We start from the raw sequence: 18,284 nt of genomic DNA, 5'->3' as shown, positions 1-18,284 counted from the left end.
TACACAAATCATTATATAACTTTGATTCTCTCTTGATTCAGTAAAAAATGCAGTCACAAAACGTGACCTTTTGAGAGAGCTCAAATCACTGAATTGTATTATAAAATATTTTATATTGGTAATGAGCAGCGTTTTGCCTCTGTGAATTCATGAAAAAATTGAATTCAATGCGAAAAAATACTAGGTAAAAATATCGTATAAAACAATGAAATAAAATTTTCATTGTAGCCGGTCTACGCGGCTACGGCGCGACGTAGCAATCGATTATAATATAGATTAAATATTGAATTTTAAAAATGTAAATGATTCAAGAAAGAAGTATGTAATCTTATGAACTGTATGAAATAATATTTAAAACTTTAGAAGGTTAAATAATATTGTAAGTAAATAGGTACTTAGTGCACACCTAATTTAAATACTTAATTAAGTAATATAAAAATGTAGATTAAAGCATTGATTTAAAGACGGTAAATATTTTATTATACACTGTTTACAAATTTATGAAATCGATATAACCAAGTTATCTTGAATTATTTACATAAATGCAAAATTAGACTCATAAAGACACGCCCAAATATATTATTATAGGTACGCCTTATTCTTGCGTAAGAAATCTATTTCTAAAATTTAACAAATTTTATTTTAACTTTATATCGCGTTAAAGAAATATGTTCCAGTATAATATTTTCGTAAAATATAGTTCATAATAGTAAGAATAATCTCTCTTAATTCGAAAGCATTACATATTATGTAGAATCTAATGTTGGTAAACTAGGATCTACTTAGAATACTCGAAACAGCCAGTGCCGATAATAAGGAGTTAAAAACTTATTCGAAATTCAAAAGAACATTTGTTTTTAATATGGCCAGCACAGAGGCTGCATTAACGAATCTGCAAGTGGCAGGGCGGGTGCGTCTCGGCGAGATGTGGCGGAGCATGCGCGGCTGTATCGATCGCAGCGAGATGACTCCCGGAGCGGCACATACCGCTCTAGCTACATCCTGTACATTGTAAATGAAAGTAAAACTCGACATTTATTGAGAACTGAGTTAAGTCTTACAATTCATTGCAGCGTATTAGCTTTAGAGAAACGTATTTGTACATGGTTAGACTACGAGTATCTTGTAGAAGGATAGAATTTACATTGAAGTATTTTACAGATTTCGTATGTCAAGATTTTTTTATGAAAAATATACTATACAGTCAACTTAAAATGTCACATTTTTTTTTTAAATTCTAGCTCATTATGTTAAGCATAACATAATGCCAAGAATAGATAGAGTACAGTACATCAAGAAGATGTCAAACGTCATTCACTATTCCTATGTCAGCAAACGCTCTACACAATACTTTACAAGATCTACGCTTTACTTCGTCGACGTGGTATCACACGCGTTACATTAATAAATTAATAAATAAATACACTTTCAATTACGCAACCATAGACAATCTGCTTCAAAATTTAAAAAGTAAAAACGGAAGATATAAAAATAGTAAAGACAGGTCAAAGTCCATCGCATGATGTCATCGCGTGTGTCCTACCCCGGGTGGTTCGCGTGTATCTATCGAACAATCCTCTAGTGGGGCCGTAATAGCATCAATATAAGTTACTTATAAACATAATTCATTAAATTATTAAAAAGGAAATTAGTATTTTATTATTATTAGTATTTCTTGTTTCACTAAACAGCTCGAGATCTTCAAGTAAATCTTTATCATTTTATGTTATTCCAATAACAAAGTTGATCTCCAAAGTTTCTGAGAATATGTATCATCTCGATAAAATACCGTAATGCAATGTGTTTACGGATCATACGTTAAGAATTTTCCTTAAACATAGCATCTTCTAAGAAACGTAATGACCACGCTAGTAAACAGAATTCTTAACGCAATCCCGCGGAGTCTGACCAAAACTCGTGTTTACGAACATCCCCAAACATCTGTGGTTAGTGATCTGTCGTTCTTTAATTCATTCAAAACATTCAATGAGTAATTTTGAGTGATCAGAGATGATTAATTTTTAATTATAATCTGTGAGTATTTTATGGGATTATTGTAATGTAGAAAAACAGATAGTTCTTAGTAAGTAATTCTCTAATTTAATGCAATATAGCCAGCCAATGTTATATTTTAATTGTACTTTTATCTGGTCTAGTTATTTCACAAAATGATAGAAAATAATATTTAGATACTTATCGTCGCTTAAATTTCCGAAAAATGAGCAACTATTTTCTTAAACATAGTTTTCTGAAAGCTACATTATAAATGTTAACAAAGCATTTTGTCTTGTTTCAGTGTGCAACTTCATTGTGCACGAGCGATGTGTGGGGCAGGTGGTGACGCCGTGCTGCGGGGTGGCGCCGAGCCTTATAAAGGTAAGCTTTACTGTCTTGTACATTTTGTAAATTGCAGTATATATGGACAATGTGACATAGTTTACATCTTATACTTAATACTGAGATACTATGCGGACCATTGGCAAATGCAAGTTTCTTTTTCGTTGCGCGAAGGCTCCATATAATCTGATTCATGCCGGTTTCCCTTTCTTAATTCATGTCAAATCTATGTCATCGCATTTATGCATATTAGTACCTATATTATGTCGTGTCGGGTTCACTTTCGGTAAATCTCACCCTTCGCCACTGTTGGTTGCCATTTTTATTTTCACTTCACTACAATTAACACTAAATTAAATTTCTGTAACAGAATCCCGTGGCTCACTGCTGGTCGGAGCCGACACATCACAAACGCAAGTTCTGCACGGTGTGTCGGAAACGGCTGGATGAATTACCAGCTTTACACTGCATGAGTGAGTATATGCCTTTATAAATACTTCGATATTTAAATTTATAATTTGATTCTTTTTGACTTTTGTTTTTATTTTCAAGGTGGAATTGAGATTTTACGGTATTGTTTTGTTTTTTGTTTTCCATTTTCAAATTAAACACGTGTGAACATGTTAGCGAGATAAATTAAGCCAGATACACGTTGGTTCTAACTTGGCCAAATATTTTAAGGAAGTATTTTGAACGTAAAGAGCTAAAAAGCATAGCTATAAAGAATATATTGTAAGAATTTGGTATTTGTTACATAGCCTGTTTTAGATTCAATGTAGAGCTAGTGTTTCCAGTAATAACTTACTATACTGCGTGGTTTATATTGCTATTAAGTACGAAAATAATTAGTAATCACATACCTACATATTCCTGAGTTACCTTCTCTCTATCGATCACGTAACACATTACTCAAGCCGAGCACGTTACAGTATGCGAGTACTACGTGCACGGAGAGTGCGTGGACTTCGCGGCTGCAGACTGCAAGGAGAACGCGACATACTGCGCGGGCAGCGAGCCGCGGCACGTGCACCACTGGCGCGAGGGCAACCTGCCCGCCAACTCCAAATGCGCCGCGTGCCGCCGCGCCTGCTGCTCCGCGGAATGTCTCACCGGCTACCGCTGCGAGTGGTGCGGCACCACGGTACGACATTACCCATGTCTGCAAGAACAGACAAGCTGTTACAGCTTTGAATTTACTAGAACAATTAATAGTGAAACCAGACTTCCTTTGAAGGGGGTGATGAGTTACTTCATATGGTTGAGTTTATTTCATTACATCAGATCAAATGTTTAAATGTTAATGTTGGTCACCAGTGCCACGCCGGCTGCCGCGCACTCATACCGGACGAATGCAACTTCGGCATGCTGCAGCCGATCTTCCTGCCTCCCTCAGCGGTGTCCATCCCGCGCACGGAGGTGCCCATGGAGGCCATCATCGGCGTGCACGTGCGCCCGCCTCCCTCGCAGCGCGACCGGCTGCCGTAAGTGTCCGCTCCACGCAGGTCGCGTACCCTCGCCCGCGCCGCACCGCTTTTCTTTCAATCACATGTGCCTCGCAATTCGCGGCCGGCTTCCTCGTAAGCGTCGCTTGGATCGTACCGTAGCTCTCGATCTCTTCAGCTCTCATGCGGCCGCTCGCCCCGGACGCGCGCTGTCACACTATCGGCGAACTGCTTTGACTTTACGTGAACAGTCCCCGTTGCTAAATTGAGTCGTACGCGGCGAGTGCGTCCGAGGGCGAGCGGCCGCCCTTCAGCAGTAGGTGAAGGCGCGAATCGCCGGGCACATGCGCGTGTGTGGGTAAAAAGCGTGCGGCGGCGGAGCGTGAGCGTGTGTGTTGGGGCAGCGCGCGAGCGCCGCGGCACGGGCGGCTGGGGCCCGGCGCGACTGGTCACGCTGGCGCGGCGCCTGCTGCCCGCCGCCTGCAGCCCGCACGGCGGCGCCTCGCCCCCGTACTCCCGAGGTAATGCGCCCCGCGCCCCCCCCCCCCGCCCTCCCTCCCGCCACACCCGCGCGCACTCGCACACCGCGCCGGCGACCAGCATGTTCGCCTGCCGCACAGCTTCGCCGATACTACCATGAGAGAAATTGATTTTTTACCAACTTAACATAGCGCAGAACGCGTGTTCACGCGACTGTAGATCGGCCAAGCTAACGTTGGATCTGGAGGCTTTGGATGTGGGCTTCATACGCCAATCTGTGTGTTTAGGCAACCTGCAACAAAACTACCTCAAAGTCAATCGAAACTGATTTCTCTCATAAGTGTTTGTTTTCATCTTTCCGACCGTTCTTAGTCTGTTAGTGCATGTCCTGACTCTAGGCGCTGCTTCTGACTGTTGCTAACCGAGAGTGACTACCACACTACCGACACGCGCCACCACTGACTCCTCGACGACTCGGCACTCTTACAACATCCATCGTACATACCCTTTCCTATATTACATCATTCTACTTATAAACTCATGGAATCACAAAAATCATCGAAAGTGTGGATCAAAGTGTTTTCCAAATGATGGCTTTGAAAGTGGAATCAAGATCCCTGGAACTTGGGTTGATAACTCTATATTCATAGAGTTAAAAAAGCGTAAATTACTCTATGCTTCATCTTTGAAAAAGACTCTTCGCCATAAACAAGAATTCTAATTATCAACATTGAGAGTGGATAATTCCACTCTCAAAATTATTTAAATCTTAATCAGTCTCTCTCCTCCATTGACCATTTGATGAAATTAAATCAGTAAAATCAATCTCCTCACAACCCTTTACTTATTAACTGAAAAGAATATTTCTCATATTGTTCGAAATTCCATGACTGGTCTCAGTGGCGTAGTTGATATACCTGTCGTCTTGGGTTCGATCCCCGGGTCGGGCAAAATGATTTTTGGTTCACTATCAGCCCGGAGTCTAATTTCTATGCTCAATATTGCGATAGACTCGCTCCTTATCGCATCATGGGGCGAAATACTATCCCTTCGGGGATGAAAGGCGTTTGTGTACAAAATTCCTTTTTCAAATACTAAGGAAATACTACTAACTACTACACCAGAATTCTATTTTCAAATATTTGCTCCACACGTTAAAGTATTGTAATTCCATGAACTGGGACTATCCTTCTGTTGTGTTCGTTTGTCCGCGTCCTAACCCTCGCGCCTTGCAAAGCGTTGTATGCCGGGCCGGCCATGAATACTCGTGATGCAGTATTCCAACGGCGTCAGGTAACAAACATACATGATCACGGATAGATGACATCCTCGACGAATAATAATTTTCAGATTGATTTAAAAGCTTAGGATAAAGGTAACGATGAATAAAAAGATTTATTTTCTAAGTAACAATAACGGTAAATATCAAAAGTTTACCTGTTATATTCTTATTTGAAAAATAAGCACGTTTAATATTAACAGCTTAGAAATAAATGTAATGAATAAGTCTAATAATTTCAATTTTGATAGAGTTTTTACGTACAACACTGGAAACCTGAAGATTCCAGTAAATATTTCAGTTCTTCCGTTTTTAAAAAAATATGAATTATATAAATTAAAGAATAGAATTAAGATATTCATTGAATTAAGATTTTATGGTACCGTGTACAATAATAGGTACACCACTTATACCTTGTTAAGCCATAGAGAATATCGCTCGAAATTTGAATTGAATTTATTCTAAAAACTTTTTGCGAATAAAACTGTTTCAATATAGTTTGATATTGTTCGACGAGGGTGAGGTTATGTGTTTTGTGTGTATGCTGCTAGTTTGCTTTTATCGTGTTGACCCAATTAAAACGGTTGTGTTGCGCTGCCCGGCGCCCCCGGCGTTCGCTGGACACAACGTTTCAATTGTGACAACCATGTGTGTGATAGATGGACGATGATGAGTAGTTTAATGTTATAAGAGCTTTTTAAAGCAGGGTTATTTTTTCATAAAACGGTTACTTACTTATTCTATTTTTAAATTAAAACGCATATTTTAAAACAAAAGACTTTTTTGACGTCTTTCTTCATCTTGTGTCTTTAAATGAAAAATATTTAAAAAGTTCTGATAACTATAACCATAGTGTTCACAATGCAATTTAAAGAGATATTGTAAGAATTATAATCGTCAAGGTTTCTGAGACATACGTTTTATTCGAAAATCAACACCCAATATGGGATACAATACAAGGAAAGGGCTTTATATAGAAGAGTTTTAAATAAGATTGTAGAAAATATTATAATATCTTTATCTTCGTTTGGAAGTTCTTTTTTTATTTAATGATAGGCTTATGATGTACAGAGTTTCCGGGCAGCTCAACGCTGGATCATAAGATCCGGGACCCCAATATAAGCGACTAAACGTCCTTAAGGCTGAGAGGTTGTAATAATTATTCTTTCTCATCGAAAAAGACATTTTACTATACAGTATGTAAATTTATTCAAGAAATATGTGTTTATGGTCCTCCTTATTAATCCTCAGTATCAATGTTAGTACCTGGTCCCAAATATATATGAATATGATATTCCGCTTACTTTTTACCGGAATTTTGACACCTAGGTATTTTTGCTTGTACAAGTCAAGTTCGAAATGGGAACAGAAAACGGGTCATATTTAAAGGTTAAATTCACACCTAAAATTCCATAAGATGGGTCAAACCAGTAACTAGCACAAGGGTTGGGCGACGCTTATGATTTTTTTGAGGTTTAGTAACATGCAAGCATGAACAGCTGGTTTATAAATAGGTCCCACGACTTAAAATATATACTGTACAAGTTGCAAGAACTTAATGCTTAAACCAGTGTTTCTAACAATAAAACGATTTTTAACCCCACGTCCCAAAAATACCTCACAAACCTTGACCGATTGTGATACACTTGAAAACTAATAAATGTGATTTAAAATGTTATTAATAGTAGATACTAATTGTGAAGTAGTGAATAATAAATTAAATAAATAAATAAATTTATGCGGCTGTTTCCGTCGCAAATGCGTTTTATTGTCATATGTATTTGTATTCATGTTGGGATTTATAGGGAGCTCATAATGCCCGAGCAAATATCCTTGACATGATTCCATAACGTTTTGTATGAGTTCCCTGATGATTTGAGTTGGGTTGAAATTAATTAAATAACCTACAGATCTTGCTCATTTTACCAAAAATATTACAGACAGTCGAGAGAACAAATAAATATTATAAGTTTTTCTATATAACAAGTAATTAGTCAAAAAAGCAATCAATTCAGAAAGATTCCGAGAAATTGCAAAACTCATTCTTATTACCTACAAGATAGAGTTAAATTGTGAAATAGAGTTTTAAAGTAAAATTCGAGAGTTGTACTAAACTTACCAAACCACTAATGCTCGGTGTTGTGAGTTCCCCGGGGCTCGGGGGGTGTACGTGAGCTGGGCGGGTGTTGCAGCGCGCAGCGTGAGCGAGAGTTCAGCTCGGGCTGCGAGGGCCGCTCGGGCTCCGGCGGCGGCTCCACCGGTGCACCAGCCGACCAGGAACACCGCCCCGACCATAAGCAGCACCGCGATCGTACACCAGATGATAGAGATGAAGGTAAAACATATTTAATGCAAACCATATTAAAATTAAAATGAGGTAAATGTTTTAGACTGTATACGAAGTAAAGTCTTACTCACAAGTATCATAAAATCAATAAATCAAAGTCTACCAATTTAGTTCTTCGAATACCTACCATGTTTGAATACAAATGAAAATAAAACAATACTCCATACGACTACAGAAGTAGTAAAGGTGTACGACGGCGAGGCTGCGTGGTCCCGGCGGCTGTATCGGCCGGTGGTGGTGGGCCGCAACTGGAACGAGCGCGAGCTGGTCTCGGCAGCCCTGCGCGCGTTCCACGTGGCTCGCGACCCTGACCAGTTCGAGCTGACGGACGCGCTCGCCGGCGATGAGCCGCCACTCAAGGACCCCACGCCACTCGCGCGTGTCACCAGGCTGCCTAACAAGCGACCTGCCCTATTCCTGCGTTTTAAGTGAGTACTGGTTTAGCTGGCCTTATAACTAATTTATCATGAATTCAGCATTTAAAAGAAGGGCGTGGGTAGCAGCTCACTGAAATTCTATTTTGAGTCAGAAAGAAAAACCTTACTAGAATTATGTTAGCATCTTTAAAAATGTCTACTCTATAAAACCATATCATATTATAAAATTTGCGTGTCTATTTTGAAGTGTTGACGCTGATGATGCATATTTTGTGGCGACAGAGAGCCCGAGACAGGAGGCGGGAGGTTCGCGTGTACCCGGGGCGGGTGGCGGGCGCGGGCGAGACGTTCGTGACGGTGCCGTGCTCCGGCGACGACACCGTGGCGGACCTCATGGCGGCCGCACTCGAGCGCTTCGGCCTCGACCCCGCCAATGCCACCGCCGAGTATCGCTGCTCTGAGATACTGCTCGATCGCGGAGGTATGATCTTGTTCTCCTCTTTGCTTGTTGAGCATGTTTGTGGAAACGATATAGTAGCTGCTGGATCATTACATTAATAAATTGATAGAATCATAACTGAAAAAATAAAATTAACAGTGACAGTAAAATTAATAAACACAACATCTAACGAGGATGTTTCTTGATGGTGCCCAATTGTCATACAGTAGCCAATATTAGTAGAGGTACACAACATTCTTTAGGCGATAATATATTTAGACTACAGTGTACCGACATCAGATCCAGTTTAACTATGTTTCCAATCCCACGTTCACCTTTGTGGTGTTCACTGTCGATTGTCACCTGTATCAGCGTCCGTGGTGTGTGTAGTATCGGAGCGCGTGCTGGAGGAGGACGAGCGTCCGTGGCGCATCGTGGTGCGGCTGGCGCGCGAGTCGGTGCGGCGCATGGAGCTGGCGCGCTTCTACCTGCAGCCGCGCCGCGACCCGCACGGGCCCACGCTCGCGCTCTTCGTCGCCTCGCTTCCGCCCGGCCTCTCCGAGCGGAACTACGAGAACATACTCGTCGAGTTTCTCGGAACAGGTCAGTTCTTCGGGACAGGTGGTTAGATTTACCCTTCAGGACTTGTACCGATAAAACTTGCAGTTCCCGACACCCGCGACTTGGGTGTTTTAGTTGTGATACAAACTATAAGTATCTTTGTATTGTACATTTAAAGTTTGACTATAAACAACTGAAAATATACTGACATCTCCAGAACAGTGATTCTATAATAAATCGTCGTTTTAGCTTAAACCTAATTCTAGAATTATATCTTCAGTAATATCTCTATGCCAACATGAAATCTCGATAAATTGATAAGTGAAGGTAGTACGTGTATGTTGTGTGCAGAGAACAAGTTCACATCGATCGGTCCGATCTACTACGAGTACGGGTCGATGGTGATCACGTACGAGGACGCGAGCAAGGCGGTGCGCGCGCTCTACGCACCTCAGAGAGGCCAAATATGAAGATAAGCATTTATTAGGTCTCGCCACACTTTTATTATTATTGTTCGAAGCTTCTTACTAATGTACTTCTTTTTTTAATTAGTGTTCTCATTCTCTTTTATGGCTACGGGTGTATCTCTGGACTCACGATTTACTAATACATACCTAAAATCACTAAAAAGTATATTTTTATGTATAGTACAATTCGCTAAACGTATCGTTCTAGTGTTTTACGTAATGAGAACTCACCAAGAATTCTTGGGATAGGTAACTTATAGTGCTTGTTATGGTCACCAGAAAAGAGTAAACGAGAAGTGAGCTTTTTAATTTCCAAGTACCTACATCCTACCCATTACCGTTCACTATAATTACGCGCACAGCCACATTAACATCGTTTTGGCTATAAAATGGCAGAAGGACTTAGCATCTTTTACGAAGGAATAGGCTTCTTTGGTTAAGCTATATTGTAAATTTTTATTTATCTTTGTTGTTTTTAAATCTTTATTTAAAGAGCTTGGTCGTTATTTCACGACTATGTCGCTCCGTACGTCCACTTTTACCCTTGCCTACTAAATTTTGATGAAATCAAAATATTTTTATTATTTTTCTTTTATGTTTGTATTCTGACGGTATGGTGGTGTGCGCAGTTATGCTCCTGCCCAGCATAGAGCCGTCGATGGTGCCGGCGGGCGTGAAGCCGCTGCTGGTATTCGTCAACGTCAAGTCCGGCGGCTGCCAGGGCCTGGAGCTCATCTCCTCCTTTAGGAAACTCCTAAACCCCTACCAGGTGTTCGACCTCGAGAATGGAGGTCCGTTACCTGGGTAAGTATTCAAATTGTTCGGTCCGACGTAACTATTTTTTATGAATTATATAAGTTTAGATCTTCAGTAATAGTAATCGGAAATTATCAAGCGAAATTTCACTAACAGTTAGAAATATGATATTTGAGAAAATCTTTAAACTTATTCGACTAGATATGCCACTTGATTTTACCTAAGCCGATACGCATTGAAAATGTAATACTACTGCTATTGTGTTAACAACCATATAAAATGGTATGCATGTCTTTTAACGTACAAATAAAGCAACAAAGTTAGACACTCACTAAATCTTTTAACGTTTAAAAATGAGTGAGAGTTTACTAGCATCTCTTAGACTCGGAGAGGCAAACGGAAGAGCAGGTCTCTTGGAAAGTTTGGTTAACCTTTCAGTTCACCAAAGTTGCAACATTTTTTTATTGAAATAAAATCAGAAAATGACCCTCACACTTAGACTCTTATTTGATACTGAAGAGCATGTCGGTCGTGTCCAGGCTGTACGTGTTTCGTCACATTCCCAACTACAAGATCCTGGTGTGCGGCGGCGACGGCACCATCGGCTGGGTGCTGCAGTGCCTCGACAACGTCGGCCAGGACTCCCAGTGCTCCAACCCTCCCTGCGCCATCGTGCCGCTCGGCACCGGTAACTTTACTTTCTTCTATATTGTCACCAAGTTCTGTCTGAAGGAGGAGGAAGTGTAGTGTTTTAACACTTACTAAGTTCAATAAATAGATAATTGCGTTGTTATTTTCTTTATTCAATTTGAAATAAAGAAGTATGTGTGTGTGAATAAATTGATAGATATATTGGTGAACTTTTTAGCAAATTTACGAAAGTAAGCGCTGATGTATGATATGTAAAATAATGAATACTTGTATTGTCAAAGACCTAATTATAACTACATAGTAAGTTTCATAAAAACATTTTTCAACTTGTGTTAATTTTTTTTCATATAGATCAATGAAATTACCATAGCTTTTGATCTTATAAAACCTAAATTTTATAAAAGTATACTTAACCTAAGAGCTGCTATAGCCTAGTTGGTTGTAGAACGGACTGATGAGACGAATCCGCAAGTTCAAAACCAAAGTAACCCCCCACTGACTTTTCTAAAATGATGTGAGTATTCTTTGTGAATTATCGCTTGCTTTAACGGCGAAGGAAAATATCGTGAGGCAACCTTCATACCTGAGAAATTCTCTATAAAAATTTTGAGGGTGTGTGAAGTCTACCAATCCACACTAGGTCAGCGTGAACTCTTATCTCTCTCAGTAGAAGAAGCCCAGAAGTGAGGCAGTTTATAATACAGGACTCATATTATATTTACATATACTTAACCTAATCAATGTGGTATAGGTAACGACCTAGCCCGCGTACTGCGCTGGGGCTCCGGGTACACTGGCTGCGAGGACCCGCTGTCGCTGCTGCGTGACGTCATCGACGCCGAGGAGATCCGCCTCGACCGTTGGACCGTCGTGTTCCACCCGGAGGACAAGCAGGACGAGCCCAAGGATGTCTCCAAACAACTACCTGGTCAGTACTTTTTTACCTAAGTAATTAGCCGGGTGGGAAGAGGAAGAGGGCATTATTACAGGATACATCATAATTCAAGATATGATGACGGGCATGAGTTATAATAGGTAATGAAGATTATGAACAAGTGATACAATAATTTTATTCTGAAATGAATGAATCCCACCTAGCCGAATTTCGACCACGGCGGCCAATCTCAACGGAGATCAGCCAGGTACGCAGGAGATATTATAGTGCACAAGTGTGTGCGCAGTACACAGGTGCACTCTCTGTTACTTCACTCTCATAGTCCGGTGAGACGGCAATCCGACATGACCGGAGAGAGATCAGGCGCAGGACGTTGGTCCTATTATCCTAACTATTGATCATATTTTATTTCTACTCAAATCAATAACAACACTAGATATATTTTATATACTATGCACCTATGACAATTCTGGTTGAAATACGCTAATCTAATCAAATCATTTATTGTTTGCGAATATTGTTAAATTATTTAGCAATATTTCACCAGCAGGCATGCAAACATACAATAATATATCATAAAAAAAATATATAAATAAAAACACATCTGGGGTTGCACCTATATGTTGTGTCATTGCTTCATTAATATTATCTAATAGATAATATTTTATGGTATAAAATCATTTGTCATTAATTTATGCAGCTTTATTTAACTCAGTTAATTTCAATTGCTAATAAAAGCTGTTTGTTGCAGCGTCAGTGACGACGGGGTCGCAGAGTGAGGACAACTCGCAGATCCTGGTGATGAACAACTACTTCGGCATCGGCATCGACGCAGACCTCTGCCTCGACTTCCACAACGCACGCGAGGAGAACCCCAACAAATTCAACAGCAGGTAACGATATCATGGACCTTGTGCCAAAAATATCCAACCCTCAATTTGTAAATTTGAAGTTATGACTCCAGGAACCAAAAATTTTATAAGTGTACAGCAACCTGATGGTAAGTGGAGTAGGGCTAATATAATGTCGACTGATGAGAGATGATTGCCCCTAACAGGCAACACATTAGTAAACCATTATTCAGCTGATATTTATTCAATTATAGTTTAATTAAGAGTATAGTTGACAATAAAATTTTTGATCTTCTTATATAACCTATACCAAGTACTCAGGCAAAAAATAGCTTAGTCTAACAAAACATTTCAGATTGCGCAACAAGGGCGTGTACGTAAAGATGGGCCTGCGCAAGATGGTGGGCCGCAAGATGTGCAAGGACCTGCACAAGGCGGTGCGGCTCGAGGTGGACGGCAAGCAGGTCGAGCTGCCGGCCGTCGAGGGCATCATCATACTTAATATACTCAGGTATTTAGACGACCTTTTTTTTTTTTTTTTTGTTTCGCAAGAAAGTTCCTTATTACTACCGCCCAGCCTTCGTGGGGGGCGACTGAGCGGTTATGCTGGGGTAACCGTGCCTTACGGCCCGGCGTTGAGCCGCCCGGATTTGATGACGACCTTCGGGCGACCGCTTGGCCGAGTCCCTAACCCGAGTACAACTAACCTATGCACGGCCTACCAGCTAAAACTCCGCGGTGGCCCTCTTCGGCGCATTAGGGAAGGTATTTAGACGACCTACCACTAAAGAAAGATTTTAATAATATTTCCTATACATGTGTTTTATGATGTCAAATTGACAGATTAGATCTATGTATATTCTCTTTCGTCATTCAATCGTCTACAAAGTGTTTCCTGTGTACACGCAGTGCCATGAATAAATAGAGATGGAGAAATCTCGAAAAAATCAATTTTTTAATCAATTTTTCAGACGAGCTATAACCACGACTACTCCACCAGGAGTGTACGACTGAGAAGAAGAAGAATGTTCTATTTATAAGAACAAAGCATGATAAAATTAAATATTTTCGACGGTACAAAATTGAGGAACTCCAGTTTCTTTTAATAGCTTTTAATACATGTGGAGCTTTAGTTGTTAAAAAAAATGTGGTTTCATTGTCAACCAGACAAAAAAAAATTCAATTGAACAGAACTCTATCTAACAAGTTCTAAAAGACACCAACTATTGTAAGAAAAGCGAATTCCCAAAAATATCATCTCACCGTTATATTGACGGCCACAGCTGGGGCTCGGGAGCGAACCCTTGGGGTCCGGAGAAGGACGACCAGTTCAACAAGCCCAACCACTGGGACGGCATGCTGGAGGTGGTGGGGGTCACCGGCGTCGTGCATCTCGGCCAGATCCAGTCCGGCCTGCGCGGCGCCATGCGGATAGCACAGGTCTCTACCCATACCACTGCTCTCTATCTTTCTATTTGATTAATTTCGTTGCGGGATAATAAATTGTCTTTAGTTTGTTTGTATAAGCGACTTTATCTAAGTAATAATTAAATATTCTCATGTACCTTGACTTATCATAAGTGCAACTATGTTCGTCTACGGAATGAAGCATTTTATTTTAATGACAAATTACTTTTCCCTGAGGCTCGCCGAGCTTCACCGCTCGGTGTCATAAAATGCTGCTGCTGATCCTGGTTTACAGGAGTTGTAGGTGTGAGAGTGGGAAACTCTATTCATTTCAATATAAATCGTGTTATATTGTATGTCTCTGAATCATCACCTTAGACCTCAGAAATACAATAAAGTTATGACGGTTTAATTTGTTGTTTATTTCAAAGACATTTCATCAAAACATAAATGAAATGTTTTCCTAAATAGGGAGGCCATCTTTTTTTATATTTTTGTAATCACTTATTAAACTTAACATGGTCAAATAAGTTCAATAAATCACCTAAAACTCCAATATAACATTCCGCGGAAAAAGGCATACGAAGAAGAAAGAAAGAATGTTCATATTGGAAACAAGGTATTAAAAGCTTAGAAATATCGACATGTTGTGTTTGCAGGGTGGTCACATCAAGATCAACCTGCGGAGCGAGATCCCGGTGCAGGTGGACGGCGAGCCGTGGGTCGCCGCCCCCAGCGAGGTGGTCGTCCTCAAGTCCGCTCTCAAGGTATACCAGCGGTTCACTCGCATTTACTCTACGACTAACACTTTGAGTTGATCAAATGTTGATGCTTGCTGAATGCTTGTTCGTTTCGTAGAGTTAAAAGCCAAGTCCAATTTTACAACATAAATTATTAATAAAGTATAGCACGAACCAACTAACATACTTTTCCAATACGTTTATACTAATAAAACTAGTATCAAAACCAACTGCCACCACTCAGTGTAATTGACATCTCAGGATGACTATTGCATTTACGTCTACTGATTTTGTGCATTCTCTAGGTTCTTAAACTGTCTAGATTTTATTGCCTGAAAAAAGAGAAACAAAGTAAATCATTAGTTGCTAAATCATATACTTTACTAGCTTCAAATAACCTTTAATCTTACATTCAAATTATTTAAACACTAGGAAACTATATCATACCTGGTTGGCTGGCTATTTCCGAATCCGGAAAGGGTCACGCGAAAGGAATCACGAGAAAAACCTATTTGTATTTAATTGTAAAAATTCTTTGGACTAAAAACTAAAAAAAATTAAGAACAAATTGAAAACATTTTATTAACTCACAGTGATGTAACTATTCGCATGCGCTCGCTTGCCTGAACCCGTATCGGGTCTAACAATAAATTGCTACGATGAGAAATATTTCAACTACATTGATACACCTTTTTGTACTTACGTAAATTTCGCTTGATCCGTAATGTTAAAGTTACAACATGCATTAATAGATTTTTTGTTTTAATAATCACTTTATGTTTTATTGGATAGATATCTAAACATTAAAACTGTAGGCGTTTTTATCATTAGCTTTTGTTAACGAATAAATGTTGGATCAAGCGTTGATTACGTTTAGTACTTTATTTATTCAAAATTCCGCCCTGGTCACTGACGCCCTCGCACTCAGACCCCACGCAGCACCAGTGACAGCGGCAGGGCGCGTGCGGCGCGTGCGGCGCGTGCGCACCCGCTCGGCGCCGCACGCGCCCTGCCGCGCCCCGCCCCCGCCCGCGACCCGCGCCACCTGCATCACCTCACGGGGTTGTCACGACATTCTACCGGATACCACACGAGATGTACCATTTTATATTACCGCTTTGTAAAATTTTAAGCATTAGAGGCACTATTTTTCTCTCAGCACGATTTTATTTTCTCGACAAAAACTTAGTAATCATATCGAGCGGTGTAGTCAGAAAGATGCAAGGCACGGTAGCACGAGGTGAGATGACGTGACAACCCCGCGCCCGGTGGTGAGTGGTGGTGGGTGCGGCGGGCGCGGGCCGGCGGGGCGGTGCCGGTGGGGTCGAGGCGCGGCGCCGCTGAGGTGGAGTGTGTGTGGGTGTGGCAGGCGACGATGCTGAAGAAAACCAAGCGCGGGTCGGGCGGCGCGGGCTCGGCGACGGCGGCGGGCCCGTGACGCCCGCGCCCCCCGCTAGCGTGCCGCGCCCCTTCCGCAGGCTACCATGCTCAAGAAGCGCGCGAAGGTGCGGCGCCGCAACACCGAGCCGGCGATGCCGCCGCGGCCGAGGCCCCTCCGCCCCGCCGCCGCCGCCCGAGGACTCCTGAATCTGGCTGAGCGAGCGGCTCATCTAATGCCCGCGCCCGCCCAGGGCTCAAGGCCGGCGCGCGCGCGCCGCTCGCTGCTGCCGCGACTCGAACCCGCACCCGTCAGCCTCCCCCTCCACACTCCGTGTCACCCCGCCCGAACCCGTACTCCGACCCGTACTCTGACCCGCGCTCCGACCTGCGCTCCGACCCGTACTCCAACCCGTACTCCGACAGGTACCCGTCACCATCGCCGCCTCTGCAGCGCACTGACGGCGCTTCTCGTGTAAATAAATTATTAAACAAAACTAATATATAACTTATAATAAAAAAAATAAATTTATAGTCATTAGTTGTTGTTTTATTTTTAGTCGAAATTATAATTTGAAATGTGTAAAAAAATAAATACAAACATATTGTACTTATTTCGTATTTTCATTTTAAATCCACTTAGCTCACCCTGATAGGAGAAAATGTTAGAGATGCACAAAACATATTTGCAATGACTTTACTGCCATATTCACAATGTTGTAAGTGCAAAAAATTGAATATTTGTTACTTAATCTCGCCAAAAGGGCTGAACGAATCTGGATTATATTTGGCACAGAGACAGATTGCCAAATATTAAAATATTTCATGGGCTAATTTTTATCCCGGACAATATATAACGGGTCTTTTAGGCCGGAAAAAAAAAAAAATGGTGGAGCCGCGAACTAAAGCTAGTACAAAATACTATAAAGAGAACATAGTCTTAATGTGTTAATAGAAATAAATGCGTATTAAAGTCACTACGAACAGTCGTACAGTTAACAAAATAGATCAATAAAGAACTGAATAGACATAGCTACTGCGATTTAAGATGTGCTCATATTACTAAAAAGGAAATTTAATTATATAATCACTATGACATGAAAAACTGTTACATTCAATACTTTGAAAATTATGTTCAAGTTAATTATTTTATATTAAAAAAGATGTAATAATAATTTTAACTAACAAATGTACCCACACATACAAGTGCTAGTCTCCAAATTCTTTATCTTCCAAACTATACATCCCACATAATGATGGGGTCAGATGAGAGATGCCAGAGTTCCCGCATTTTTCTTCTCCACCTCGCTCTATCTAAGATGTCTTCGGATACTTGACATTCTCATTTCTCATCACAGTATTCCACCTTATGTTGATCTGCCTCTGGATCTTTACCCGGTGATAGATAATTCTAACACTAAGTTTTCCATGCAGTCAATCTAAATTAAAAGTCTAGAAATTACTATGTAATTTTTGTAATATTAAAGTACGAGGACCATAAAACTGGCTCAAACGACAAATATTCCAAGCCATAAACAAAAGAACTAAACTTACCAAACTTTGCAGCACGAAACGTAGTCCATAGAGGTAGAATAAATCCACGATCTATTTGCAATAGATTGATTTAAAATTACATTTTTTTCAAGAAATAACATTTAATTCGAACCAAAATTAACAGGTTTAATCGAGCAAAAGATCTATGTCCACTGATTAATTTTCACGAAAAGAAGTATTTATACCAGATCCAAATAAAACACAGTATAAAATCATCATTTTATTCTTTCCTTTTAACACTGGTTACAAAGCATTGCTAGTGGTCGCTAGAAGCATCGCTAACAAACAAGCGTGGCGACCGCTTGCATACATACGACATAATAT

The 18,284-nt window shown here is 40.7% G+C and overlaps 1 protein-coding gene across 1 annotated transcript; it reads left to right on the top strand.

Annotated features, from left to right (window-relative positions):
- The first annotated feature begins 862 nt into the window (after nt 1–862).
- Nucleotides 863–16,868, top strand: LOC119188511 (diacylglycerol kinase theta-like). Its single transcript, XM_037441159.1, is given in 22 exon segments — nt 863–910; nt 2,245–2,376; nt 2,708–2,810; nt 3,267–3,478; nt 3,652–3,839; nt 4,161–4,167; nt 7,744–7,873; nt 8,061–8,313; nt 8,545–8,564; nt 8,567–8,743; nt 9,092–9,304; nt 9,614–9,711; nt 9,713–9,749; nt 10,359–10,533; nt 11,025–11,173; nt 11,888–12,064; nt 12,783–12,924; nt 13,238–13,393; nt 14,166–14,322; nt 14,949–15,056; nt 16,508–16,717; nt 16,833–16,868. Coding segments are annotated over 22 exon segments (2,928 nt in total).
- Nucleotides 16,869–18,284: the final 1,416 nt, after the last annotated feature.

This window comes from Manduca sexta, chromosome 21 (assembly GCF_014839805.1).
Source record: "Manduca sexta isolate Smith_Timp_Sample1 chromosome 21, JHU_Msex_v1.0, whole genome shotgun sequence".
Classification (NCBI taxonomy): Eukaryota; Metazoa; Arthropoda; class Insecta; order Lepidoptera; family Sphingidae; genus Manduca; species Manduca sexta.
Note: the sequence above shows the minus strand (reverse complement) of the source record. Positions and strands in the feature narration are given on the sequence as shown.